Source organism: Xenopus laevis, chromosome 7S, assembly GCF_017654675.1.
Source record: "Xenopus laevis strain J_2021 chromosome 7S, Xenopus_laevis_v10.1, whole genome shotgun sequence".
NCBI lineage: Eukaryota > Metazoa > Chordata > Amphibia > Anura > Pipidae > Xenopus > Xenopus laevis.
Window position 1 is genome coordinate 97,794,141 of NC_054384.1, and position 14,215 is coordinate 97,808,355.

A 14,215-nucleotide genomic window follows, 5' to 3' on the forward strand; every position below is an offset into this window, starting at 1 on the left:
TCTTAAAGTGGAGGTTGACCTTTAAGTTAAATTGGCCATTCTATGTTATAGAATGGCCAATTCTAAACAACTTTTCGATTGAAATTTTTTATTAAGTACAGTTTTTAATTTGTAAGCCTTCTTCTTCTCGCTCTTTCCAGCTTTCAAAAGGGGGTCACTGACCCCATATAAAAACAAATGCTCTGTAAGGCTACAAATGTATTGTTATTGCTACTTTTTATTACTCGTCTTTCTATTCAGGCCTCTCCTATTCATATTCCAGTCTCTTATTCAAATCAGTGCATGGTTGCTGGGGTAATTTGGACCCTAGCAACCAGACTGCTGAAATTGTAAACTGGAAAGATGCTGCATAAAAAGCTAATTAACTCAAAAAACACAAATAATACAAAAAAAAAAAATCTGAGAAACAGAAAATATCAAGATAAAGGCCCGAAACTATGTCTATGAATTTACATTTGTTTTTGGCTAGGGTGGGGTGGGAAAAGAGGGTTAGTCCTTTAACTATCAACTGTACATGATTCATAGCCAAATATAAGGCAAACCAAAAACACATGTCAACTTGAAAATATTTTATTAAAATTTGGCACACTGGAATTTAGCTCCACAATAAATAAAGGAATATTTTCTTCCAATTCAAATGTAACAACGATCAGTGTGTCTGAACTTAAATAAGGTACTGCTCAAATTTTTTGAAGCTAGAAAAAAAAATATATATATAATCTATTTAAGAAACTCACATACTAAGGAACAAGGACACAAACAGACAAACCGACTTTTACTTTCCAAGATCAGACAATGGAAAACCTTTAAGGCAATGGCACATGGGGAGCTCTGAAAACAGCGGTGGTTCTGTTTGCCAAAGACCTTTTTTTAAAGTCAATTTAAACCCAGGATAATGTTATGCCTAAACTAATATGCCCATTGCACAGAGCAGGTGCATACTTCTGAATGTATCACAGCTTTATACAAAATGAATATTGCCTCCTGCACTGTCGGATTATAGCTCTGCCATTTAGAGGGATCTATGATAGCCTTTTCATAACTTATGAGGCAACATGGGTGGGGCCTGGGTCCTGAGCATCAGAAGGGCTCCCTAAGATAAATGATGATACATTGTGTAATATTTTATTTTGGAGATATATATATATATATATATATATATATATATATATATATATATATATATATATATATATATATATATATATATATATATATATATATATAGAGTGTGGTAGAGTAACCACAGAGAAGTGTAAAAAGGTGTGTGTTGCCTTTAATTTCTCCATTGTGGGAGATGTTTGCTGTCTGGCCTTGAAAGCTATATTGTTCTGGAAGCAACAGGTGAGCATGGCCAGGACACCCCCCTTCCCTGTCCGGCGTGAGGGAGAGAAATGGGGATGGAGGGTCGAGAAAGGAGACGGGGGGGGGGGGGTGAGTGACAGAGAAGAGGGAGGGAACAGCGATGGAGAAGAGGGAGGGAACAGCGATGGAGGGAGATCGACGGAGGGAGGGAACAGCGATGGAGAAGAGGGTGGGGACAGCGACGGAGGGGAGGGATGAATGACGGAGGGTAGAGGAGGGAGGGGACAGCGACGGAGGGGAGGTTGACAGGAGGGAGGGGAGCGCGACAGAGGAGTGCGTGACAGAGGGAAGGAAGGGAAGTAAGACTGAGAGGTGCGGACTAGGGGTAGGCAAAAGACAATTTTAGAGGTAGCTGCCCAGCGCCCCCATATCATTGCGCCCTAGGCAGCTGTCTCTTCTGCCTACCCCTATTTCCAGCCCTGCAGGCGAACCAGATAATCCATTCCAGTGTTCCAGTTCACATGTTGGAGCTCACTTTCTATAGGAAGGCTGTCCTGTGGAATGGTATTTAATGATAGTGAGAGTGTTAGGAAGGTCTCTCAGAGCAGGGCACAGAAAAGAAAGGTTACCTGACTGTGTTAGGAACTCCCAAAGGGGCTGGGGTGCTGCCTGTCAATGTGACCAAGTGACTGAAGGTCTAACATGATTGAGGAAAGCCAGAAGGTGAGACAGGCCAGAGGCTGGTGAGTTGGTATCCCAGGAGGGGAGAGTTAGCAGGGCTTAGTGAGAAGCCCAAAATATTCCTGAGTGTGGAAGGCACCTTGTATGGTGAAAACCCCAGAGTGGGGACAAGTTTTGAATGTGTGTTGTTAAAACGCTAATGAACTGTGTTCCTGTTACCTTTATGTTGGGAAGAGTTTGCTGAAATAAACCTGTGTCTTTGCCTGAAGACACTGTGTCCCTGTCTTTATGCCCTTTGATTCTACTCTTACCTGCCTAACATTGCGAATTTCCCCCAAAAATTGCATGAACAGGCAACCAGCTTGTCGTAATATATAAAGGATGTCCAACCTGAACTGTTAGTGAGGCTGCAATCCACCAACTAGTAGAGTCATCCCTAATATATGACAGTTAGGGGCCCCATCATTCCTGAGACTTCTGCTAATCAAACACCAGCTCTGCTGGACAAAGGCAAACCCTTACTTGACATAGAGCTGATATACAATCAGAAGTGTCCAATAACTTTCTGCAGTGGGCATTGGGTAACCCCTAATATTTGATATTAACTTTCACGGAAAAGCCATTAAAAAAAAAAACATTTGCTCATTTGCTAACTGTTTAACTTGTCTACATGTGAATGCAAAAGCTGCTAGGATGAATAAAACATGAATCCCCCAGAAAAATGATTGTACAGGTATGGGATCAGTTATCTGGAAACCCATTTTCCATAAAGCTCCAAATTACAGGATGGCCACCTCCCATAGGCTCCATTTTATCTAAATCATCCAAAAAAATTTCCCTGTTATAATAAAACAGCTTGTACTTGATCCCAACTAAGATATAATTAATCCTTATTGAAAGCAAAACCAGCCTATTGGGTTTATTTAGAGGCACACTTATCAAGGGCCGAATTTCGAAATCATGTGAATTTTTTAAAACTCCAATGAACTCGAAATTTGACTCTAAATGTATGTAATTTTTTAAACTCACGTGAATAGGATCGACCCGAAAACTCGAATCAAATTCAAATTTTCAATTCGACCCTTGATAAATCTGCCCCTTAATGTTTACATGATTTTCTAGTAGACTTAAGGTATGGAGATCCATATTACAGAAAGATCCCTTATCCGGAAAACCTCAGGTCACGAGCATTTTAGATAACAGGTCCCATACCTGTATTGCCATTATTATGAAACCTGACCCTACAATTGCTGGGACCAGACCAGGACAGTGAACCAACAGTTAGGGGCATATTTATCAAGGGTCGAATTGAAAAAACTTCGAAATTCTAATTCAAAAAGAACAACCGAAATTAAGTTGAAGGTTTTTTTGGGTCCAATAGGTCTGTATTCGGCCGAATTCGAATCGTTGGAAATAAATTAATAGTGCATTCGATCAAATACGATTCAATGTTTTTCTGATTTTTCAAAGTCCACCAATTAACTCCAAATGGGTTCTAGGAGGTCCCTCATAGGCTAAAACAGTAACTTGGCAGGTTTTAGATGGCGAATGGTCAAAGTCAAATTTTTAAAGAGACAGTACATGATAAATTTCAATTTCCGATTTTTTGTTCAAATTCGAATCGAACTTGGACTATTCCCTTGTCGAAGTAGACACAAAATAGCTCGAAATTCGAAAATTCACCTCGACCCTTGATAAATCTGCCCCTTAGTAATCTGTTGCCCATTGCCGAGTTATCTATGGCAGAACAAAGAGAATCTAAATGTACCTGATGTCCCTTTCAAAAGTCCAACTGCTATGGCATCGTATAAAATTTATGCATAGCATAAAAAAAAAATTCATAAAATACCTGTAAAGGGTTTTTCTCGAAAATGTACATCTAATGAGAAAATCTTATTCTTGAATGCCAAGCCATAAATATCGCATCATATTTACAGTATTAGAACTCCAGGTACACGTGAAGAGACAGAGAGACCGGCTCCTCGGGTATAAGTCTTATTTCTCTCTTGAACTCAGCTCAGATCTTAGTCCAGCAACAGTAAATGGAAATGGAAGACAATTGGTAATTCCAATGTCCATTAAAAAAAAAATTCCACGAAGCACCAACATAAATGTCTTTTAGTATTATAGAAAATATATCTATGGCACAAAAAAGAGATTTAACTGGTTGGGCACAAGACTTTCTTTTTCTTTTTTTGTTTTTTTCAAACAACCAGCAGTAGAGACGAGAATTTAGTAGAACCCTCGACTATGGTGCAACAAACAGAACTGGATTCTTTCACCATTCTGTGACTCACCAATCAAAGTGCCAGAGGTGCAACAGTACTAGATTGGAGTATTCCAAGTGCAGACTGTGTTCTGGAATCATTTAAGTTGAGGTCTCTTTCGGGAAAACCGGGCTGTTCTGGAATTATTTGTACCGTTCCCTCGCTGAAAAAAGTGCCGCTGGCTTTTTTCTTTGAATTGAATGAGCTGAAGAGGTAGGGTGTTAAAATACTGATGTCTCCATATGGGCACAGTGATTCTCATTACTAGAACGCGAGGCATGAAGCCTTCTTTTAAAATCACGAATTTTTTCTAGAGAAGCCTTGTCTTGCCCGGTCTACGAATGGTTCTTTGATCATGTGAAAAACCACATCAGTCCAGATTGTTCCCCCAGAGCTCAGTTGTTCTAGACTTAGCAATTTGCATTTGCGCTGCCTTCTTCTGCATCATCCAAGTTTCCTTCCGTTGTAAGAAGTTTGCCCCTTTCTGCAAAGTCTTCCATTTCTACTGGCAGGTAGCCATTTCCCACATGGCCCAGGTCTGCAGGGCTCTCCTCCATTGGCCCAATCATGTCATCCACTGTGTTTCCCTGGGTGTAGTCACAATCATCATAGGTCTTGCTTTTGCCTTTCAGTATCCAGTCTTGTATGGTATGCTTCAGGAATACTATGGGAATGGGTAAGGCAGCCACTATGATGAGGCTGGTGAGCATGCCAAGAGCCCAGGATGGATATTGCAGCATCTCTTCCTTTGCCTGGGAACAAAATACAGGAACAGTTTGAATATATTTGGAGAATATTGTTAAAGGGGTGGTTCACCTTTAAGGTAAATTTTAGGATGTTATAGAATGGTCAATTCTAAGCAACTTTTCAATTGGTTTTATAGTTTTATAGTTATTTGCCTTCTTCTGACTGGGCGTCGCTGACCCCTTGTATAAAACAAATGCTCTGTAAAGCTACAAATGTATTATTATTGCTTCTTTTTATTACTCCTCTTTCTATTCAGACCAACTCCCATTCATATTCTAGTCTCTTATTAAAATCAATGCCTGGTTGCTAGGGTAATTTGGACCCTAGCTATCAGATTGCTTAAAATGCAAATTAAAGGAGAATTCAACCCTAAACTTAAAAAGTCCTAAACCCCTACCCTACATAGACCCCCCTCCCTCCTCCCCCCAGCCTAAGTGTTACCCCGGGCAAATGCCCCTAACCTTTTACTTAACCCTCGGTGCAGATTCAGGCATTGGAGTTCACCGCGCCATCTTCAGCTGCTTCGGTAATCTTCGTAATGAGATCGGCACTCAGGCAATTCTTGAGAGTTTCGGCACATGTGCAATTGTCGCAAAACAGAAAATTGCTCCAACTGCGTATGCGCCGACTGACGGTCTTATTCCAAAGAGAAGAAGATGGCGCCTGTGAACTCAACTCAGATGCCTGAATCTGCACCGAGGGGTAAGTAAAATGTTAGGGGCATTTACCTGGGGTAACATTTAGGTTGGGGGAAGTCTATGTCGGGTAGGGTTCTTTTAAGTTCAGGGTTGAATTCTCTTTTAAGTGCTGCTGAATAAAAAGCGAAATAACTCAAAAAACTTAAATAATAAAAAATGAAAACCAATTACAAATTGTCTCAGAATATCACTCTCTGCAATACATTAAAAGCTATCTCAAAGGCGAGCAACCCCTTTAAATGGTTATAATGGGCCAGCTTCAATTTGAGTTGAAGAACAAATAAGTGGATTTCTTTGTATGCTAACTTGATGTATTGGCCACACTGTATCGAGGTACATTTCTGTGCTAAATTATAATTATATTGGAAAAATGATGCACAGTACAATATGCAAAAGGGACCATACATTCTAGCATGAAGCAGAGTTAGAGAAATAATTTTATGGTCCATTATGTATTTTAGTTGGTGCTGTACAATTAGTTATTTCCTAGACACCGATATTTTTTTTTAAAATGTATAACGTAATTGAAAAGTCTTGCGTACCTGCATATCAATCATGTGAAAATCCCATATTATTATAAAAAGCATGAAAAACACATGGAAAATGATCTTTAAAGGAGGACGCATATATTCTGTTAGCCCATTTATATTTCAAAGATATTATTCGCTTTGAAAACATAGAAGCACATGTACCTGCTGTTGATTCCAAGACTGGTACTTGGGGTACTCGATGCACATTTTGATTAAACTGGCAAGCAGGAGTCCGATCATACCCAGGATGCTAATATACTGCCACATATACTTGTATATTCTCCAAGGGCGATGGCCCAGCATCCCCTTTATGTCCTCCATGAACCTGAACAAAAAATATAATAGTGTTAGGATTCCTTACACATCTTCAGTAGATATTAGGGATGCACCGAATCCAGGATTCGGCCTTTTTTAGCAGGATTCGGATTCGGCCGAATCCTTCTGCCCGGCCGCACCAAATCTGAACCCTAATTTACATATGTAAATTAGGGGTGGGGAGGGAAATCGCGTGACTTTTTGTCACAAAACAAGTAAAAAATGTTTTCCCCTTCCCACCCCTAATTTACATATGCAAATTAGGGTTTGGTATTCAGCCGAATCCTTCGCCAAGGATTCGGGGGTTCGGCCGAATCCAAAATAGTGGATTCGGTGCATCCCTAGTAGATATACTTTATTTTTAATTCTGGAATAGCATAAGCCTTCAGATTTGTACTGTACATAGCGTACCTTTCTGCACCATACACCCAAGCCACGGCAATGTTCTCAAAAATCACTACTATAATAAGGGGCAGGGTGGCTGAATAGTCATCAAACATGGATACGAAGTAACTTCCAGATCGTTGCACAAATATCAGTCCAATCAGCAGGCCAGTAATGCAGCAGAAGACTGTATAGGAACAAATGAGAAGTGCCGTTAGAACAGGCCATCCAAATAACGCTGCCACAATTCAAGCCAAAATTTATACTGGTTCCCTTTAGATTGTCACACACAATGGGTGGGGGTGCACATAATGGATGACCGCTGTTTCGGCTACAGCTCATTTTCATACAATGCAAACAGACATCCTTATAATTCAAGCAGATGACTTAAACAGAAATATACCTGTGAATATTGTCTTTTTCTTGCGCAAACAGGGAAAGTTGTCAAGCAAAGGGGTGATGATTCCCTGCATGTTTCCAAACATAGTGCTAAGTCCCAGGTTGAGAAGCATGAGAAAAAATAATATTGACCAAAACGGGGAGGCAGGTAAGTGTGTCATGGCTTCAGTGAAAGCAATAAAAGCCAAACCAGTGCCTTCTACACCCTGTAAAAAGAACACACAAAGTCATTAGGATAGAAAAGAAAAACATATCGAACCCTTTAGCCTCCCAAAAGATGGAATCTCAAATCTGCCCCTCCCCCAGATTAAAACAATAACAGTTTTATGGGAAACTTGAGAAAACATTCATCCACACCTCGTTCATTACATCTTCCACTTTGCAGTCTGAGATGCCATACTGCTGCAAGTTCATAATTTCACTTGCACTTTTATACCACTGGCTGTACTCAGGGTTAGTCAGGTTTCTCATTGGCACTACGTCTTCATGAAGGCTTCCATTTCTTAACAGATCAAGAATCTTCTCCATGTTTCTACAGGGATAGAAAACAAAAAGCACAAGTTATTGTGAAGCAAGGAGTGGAAGTAAGGGACTATTACACCACAATGAATCCCTAAGGGCAGGGCCGGAACTAGAGGTAGGCAGAGTAGGCACCTGCCTAGGGCGCAATAATGGAGGGGCGCACTTGTCAGGGGGAATTTTATTTTATTTCGTTTTAAACAGTGTTTTTATTTGGCTTTAAATAATAAACTGTTAAAAATTTTATTTTGAAGGGTCAGCTTCCGACCTCCCCAACCCTGTCTGGTGTGTGAAGTGACAATTTAATTTGTTACTCTTTCGCGCTTTTGAGTTCCGTTCCCCCCTCCATTCTGGCCTGTACCTAATCCGATGCTCCCTGACCCTAGTTGGCGCATGCTCTGTTAAAGGGCATGTAAAATCTAAAATAAAATAATGCTAGAAATGCTGTATTTTGCATACTAAATATCAACATGAACTTACTGCACCACAAGCCTAATCAAACAAATAATTTATGCTTTCAAAGTTGGCTACAGGGGTCACCATCTTGTAACTTTGTTAAACATCTTTGCAAGACTAAGACTGTGCACATGCTCAGTGTGGTCTGGGCTGCTTAGGGATCGTCATAAACAAAGCTGCTTGAGTTCTGCATGGCTGGGAAGTAAGGCGGGGGCTCCCCCTGCTGTTCATAAGTATGATTGTTTCCCTGCTCAGCAGTTAGGGACCGTCTGACAATTCCTATCCACAGCAGTAAATGAAGGGAGAATTTCACTGCATGCAGTCAGGTTTCTTACAAAAACGGTACACATTTTTTTATTAAAGCATATTGGAGATAGGTTTCTTTTTCATTAAAGGGATCCTGTCATCGGAAAACATGTTTTTTTCAAAAAACATCAGTTAATAGTGCTGCTCCAGCAGAATTCTGCACTGAAATCCATTTCTCAAAAGAGCAAACAGATTTTTTTATATTCAATTTTGAAATCTGACATGGGGCCAGACATTTTGTCAATTTCCCAGCTGCCCCTGGTCATGTGACTTGTGCCTGCACTTTAGGAGAGAAATGCTTTCTGGCAGGCTGCTATTTTTCCTTCTCAATGTAACTGAATGTGTCTCAGTGGGACATGGGTTTTTACAATTGAGTGTTGTTCTTAGATCTACCAGGCAGCCGTTATCTTGTGTTAGGGAGCTGTTATCTGGTTACCTTCCCATTGTTCTTTTGTTTGGCTGCTGGGGGGGGAAAGGGAGGGGGTGATATCACTCCAACTTGCAGTAGAGCAGTAAAGAGTGATTGAAGTTTATCAGAGCACAAGTCACATGACTTGGGGCAGCTGGGAAATTAACAATATGTCTAGCCCCATGTCAGATTTCAAAATTGAATATAAAAAAATCGGTTTGCTCTTTTGAGAAATGGATTTCAGTGCAGAATTCTGCTGGAGCAGCACTTTTAACTGATTAATTTTGAAAAAAAGTTTTTCCCATGACAGTATCCCTTTAAAGAAGGAAAAAATCTGATTTCATTTTTTTGCCTTTACATGCCCTTTAATGAGCGTCTGCTATTCTGCTTACATTGTTCATTATGACATTGGCGGCTGGATAAGCAGCAGGACTTGGTGCTCTGGTATAGAATAGATTTTCTAGGTGATTTATAGAGTGACTGCTTGCACAGGGGGGAAAAAGGTATTGCCGTTCAAAGGGAAAATTAAGAGGTGGGTTGGGACGAGTGTAAATTTTTTTAAAAAATCAAGGCTGTGCATCTGACATTAAAGCTATTCTACAGTTAGTATGTGCAAATGGGTGCCATTTTTCTTCATGCAAGCATTATTTTTCTTTAACATTTTTCCACATTGATGCATAATAACACAAGGACATGGGCAAAAGGCTCATTACATCATAATTAAATTGTTGCAACTATCTGTGAAGATTAGAACCTATTACAAAGTGCTAGGGTGTTCTTGCATTCAATTGCTACTAGAATTGTTTGCCAATTCTACTTTGATGCATGAGGACCAAGAGCTGCAGTGTGTTTGGCTTGACTATGTGGTTTTATCATGGCCAGACATGCAGTAACTATCTTGAAGTTGGGTAAGAGTGATGAGAGTGCCTGTGCTGTGATTGGGCAATGTTTTTGGGGTTAGGTGTGCTGTGACAGTTTGACTGGAGTAGGGGGGCGCCAAATGAAGCACTTGCCTAGGGTGCCAAAATAGCTTGGCCCAGCCCCGCCTAAGGGTTATAGAACAAAAGCCCTTACACAGATCTTTCTACAGCACTTTCCTTATCACAGGCTGGCATCAAATATGCTGACCATCAGGCCCGGACTGGCAATCTGTGGGTTCTGGCAAATGCCAGAGGGGCTGCTATAAGGTGCCATAGAAAGTCAGTATTTAGTGGGCTGGTGGGGCCTTTTTGGGCCTCTTTGTGGGCTGATTGGGCCTCTGTGTACCTGAAATGCCAGGGCCTATTTTAATTCTCAGTCCGGACCTGCTGACCATTTGTGGTATGAAAGAGGTTGATTGGTCAGACTGCTTGGGAGGGGATGACATACGCATAGAAGATCATACAGTTTGAATGAAAGTTGGAACAACGCTAAATAGGATGTAATGGCAAAAAAATAAAATCCCATATTTACTTTCTTTAATGAAAAAGAAACCTATTGCAATATACTTTAATTAAAACACGTCTGACTGTATGCAGTGAAATTTCCCCTTCATTTACTTTCTCTGATTGCTGCAGATAGGAAACTTCAGACGGTCCCTAACTGCTCTGCAGGGAAACGATCATACTTTCAAACAGCAGGGGGGAGGGACTTCCCAGAACTGGAGCAGCTTTGATTGTTTCCCTGTAGAACAGCCGCCGACCATGTAGAGATTCATTTCTGCGGCGGTCAGAGCAAGTCACTGTAGGGGGAATTTCACTGCATACAGTCAGGTTTCTTATAAAAACTGTACAGATTTTTTTAATTGAAGTATATTGGGGATAGGTTTCTTTTTCAGTTAATAAAGTAAAAATGGGATTTTATTTTTTCCTTTTCATCCTCTTTGATGTTTCCAACTCCAGTTGCAGGGACAAAGATCATGGAGCCAGATTTAAACAGATAAACTGGGATTCTATTTGGAAGATTATTTTGCTGCAGCCACTGGTTCTGCAGAGTTGGAGAAAGTTTGAGTTAAACAATACAAAAACTATAAAATCTACATTAGATTACATGACAACACAGGACGCAGTGCAGTCTGCATCCACAAAGCACACAGGCAATCCTCTGATCACTCAGGTTTAAAGGTTAAAATTCCAATGCTTTAAAATACATAAAAATCACACAAACAGTATAAGGGCAGGTAGAGCACTGTGGAATGTCTACCTTCATTATCTATGTTCCCAGTACAGTCTGTATATTCTGATTATTAATCAGTCTTGCTTTTTTTTGGCTACTGGCAGATATTATTTGACTTGTGCTGTTTTGATCATTTATGACGATCCCTAAGCTTAGCCTCCCAACTGAAGCACAGAACACACTGAGCATGTGCACAGTCTTGGTCTTGCAAAGATGTTTAACAAAGTTACAAGATGGTGACCCCCTGTGGCCAACTCTGAAAGCATAAATTATTTGTTTGATTAGACTTGTGGTGCAGTAAGTTCATGTTTATGTTTATTATACAAAATACAGCCTTTCTAGCATTATTCTATTTTAGACTTTAATGTCCACCAAAAGCTTTAGAAGCAGCTGTAACAACTTTCTAATTTGCTAGTTACAGGAGTCTCTCCCTCCTGTAAAAACTGAAGAAACATGACTTACGTTTCAACACATTGCTCCGTAAGGACATTGGCCCGAAATCCGAGGACGGCAAATACCACCAGCGTGGCCAAAATTGAGGTCATGAAGTTAATGAATGACACTAAAATTGCATCAAAGTGGCAGTTGTTGTGGCGGTCATTGTAGCTGGAGTAGGCGATCACACTCCCAAATCCAAGGCCCAGGGCAAAGAACACCTGGGTTGCAGCTTGTCTCCAAACCTGTATGTTCCCCCAGATCTCTAGCTGAAAGGTGATTACAAAGAGAATGTGTTGGCTTTGGTGTGTATATAGACCAATGCAGAATTGTTACAGTAATGCATCTTCTTTTCTCTAGTCTCTGCCAAGAACAGTCCCTTACCTTTGCTTGCAGCACCGTACAGTACAGCGTTTACTACCCAATTATAACTATTCTTGTCTGCAACAGAAATTACCCACTAATTATTCATGTGCTAAAAGTATAGTGGACCCCTATTAACAATTATATAAAATGTTTTCTCTTTAAGTGCTTAAAGGAACAGTCCAGTGTAAAAAGTCACTCCAGCCTTTATACATTATATTTTTGGCTAACTAACGTTTTTTATACTGCACAGCCTATTTACCCAGTTTTTATTTTTATACTGAACAATTCCTTGAACAAAAACGCTATATTAGATGATATCCATTTTAATGTAAGCAAGTACAGAATGACACTAGAGCTTATTCCAGTGGTTACAACCTGTGGCCGCAGCTGCTGATAAACATTGAGACTTGCCATCCAACCACAAATGTAGGACACAAGTTTAACATTGTCTAGTGATAGAGAGACAGAATCAGTTAAGCTCAATCTTTTCTGCTGCATTCCTTTTGCTTGACCAGGTCTAACACCCGACACGGTGGCCTATAATTTAACTGACTCCTACTGTCTATAAGGCATCTGGAATTATTAAGGTGCCATTTGTCTAATTCAAAAGAATGCGACTATTACTCTGATACTGAGATATGTACCTTTGGAGTAAACATAATACGGATTCCATCTGCAGCCCCTTCCAGCAAAAGACCACGGATCAGGAAACAAAACAGCACCACATAAGGGAACACAGAGCTGAAATACATCACCTAGAAAATCCAAGACAAAAATAATCACAAAATCAGTCATCATCATCTTATCTAATCTATCTATCTGTTATCTATCTGTCTATCTATCGTCTATCTTATTTATCTATCCATCTACTGTAATCTATCTATCTATCTATCCATCCATCTGTCTATCATCTATCTTATTTATCTATCCATCATCTATCTATCCATCCATCCATCCATCCATCCATCCATCCATCCATCCATCCATCCATCCATCCATCTATCTAATTTATCTATCCATCTATCTAATTTATCTATCCATCTATCTAATTTATCTATCCATCGATCTTATCATCCATCCATCCATCCATCCATCTACTGTATTTATTCCTAAGGAAATGTAACCTTATGTGTGTGACATGAAAACCAGAGACATAAATGATGAACAGTCTTTGTAAAGATCTGTGTAATGTGTTTGCTCTATGTAATAGAACTACACATCATCCAATCACTCCCACTCCTTTCCTCCCCGTGAACCCAGTCAATGACAAAAAGCATTTGCTACAGGGGTAGTTTCAATCTAAATTAACTTTCAGTAAGATTTAGAGAGTGGCATTCTGATCCAAAGGTTAAAGGGACCATCTGCCATTGACTTTTATATGATTTTAAATGGTTTTCGTTGGATTGTTTTCAGATTCAAATTTTTAGCAGTTTTAGAGCATAATCATTTTTGAAAAAAATCTAGGAAGCTCGGAACCGGCGCGACCAAAATTAAGTGCACGTGCCGGTCTCCCGGGGCTCCTTACAATCCTGGATCATTGCTGCTATTGACAAACTGAAATTTTAGGCTGGTGTAATAAGTTCAGTATATAAAATATGGCATTTTTAGCCCTATTAATTTTTAGGATTTTGTTCTCCTTTAACTAATAATAGCTAAATAACTGCTCAATAATGACACCTACTGTTCATATTATTAGCATTAGCTATACTTAGTATTATCAATTATAGTCTCAGAGTTATGCAAAATATGGCTGACTGTTCTATTTATGTGCTGTTTATATCTTTGTTACTACGACAAAAATAAGATGGTATGTTGGCTGGAGGAAGTTCAGGTGCTTCAATTAAGTCCTTGTGCAATAAGAGATTTGAAAACCTGGCGACAAGTGCAACGGTCTGATCTGAAATAATGTGGAATTTACCTTTCCTGATGACTTAATCCCTTTAATCATTCCTCCACAGACAAGGAACCAGGCGAGGGCCAGACATCCCGTCATTGGCCAGTTCATCTCGGAAGCTTCTATAGTGTTGGTGACATTCAGGGCTGAGCGGTACCAGAAGTAAGTGGTGGGTGTACTTTTGGCACATTCCACTACTAAATAGAACAAAACAGGTCAAAGTGTGATATCACAGAATGAAAGGAGGCGCATTAGACACAACCTTACCCAATTTATAACTGGACCACTAGGCTCAGGAGAGGCAAATTTTCCTCTAAAAATTAAACTATGGTAGGGATAGGAATACACTA

The 14,215-nt window shown here is 39.9% G+C and overlaps 1 protein-coding gene across 7 annotated transcripts in view; it reads right to left on the minus strand.

The window, feature by feature from the left end:
* Positions 1-3,655: 3,655 nt before the first annotated feature.
* The window catches only part of slc6a16.S (solute carrier family 6 member 16 S homeolog), a 37,258-nt gene continuing 26,698 nt past the window's right edge, over positions 3,656-14,215 (minus strand). For 6 of the 7 annotated variants that reach the window (XM_018228168.2, XM_018228163.2, XM_018228165.2 and 3 more), the window contains exons 5-12: positions 13,890-14,062; positions 12,616-12,726; positions 11,633-11,874; positions 7,684-7,858; positions 7,331-7,532; positions 6,955-7,114; positions 6,391-6,553; positions 3,656-5,005 (exon numbers count right to left, since the gene is read on the minus strand). In XM_018228168.2, coding sequence (XP_018083657.1) covers positions 4,664-5,005; positions 6,391-6,553; positions 6,955-7,114; positions 7,331-7,532; positions 7,684-7,858; positions 11,633-11,874; positions 12,616-12,726; positions 13,890-14,062 — 1,568 coding nt within the window. In that variant the 3' untranslated portion in view covers positions 3,656-4,663. The remainder of the gene's footprint in view (positions 5,006-6,390; positions 6,554-6,954; positions 7,115-7,330; positions 7,533-7,683; positions 7,859-11,632; positions 11,875-12,615; positions 12,727-13,889; positions 14,063-14,215) is intronic. The other variant, XM_041571600.1, reaches the window with a different exon arrangement.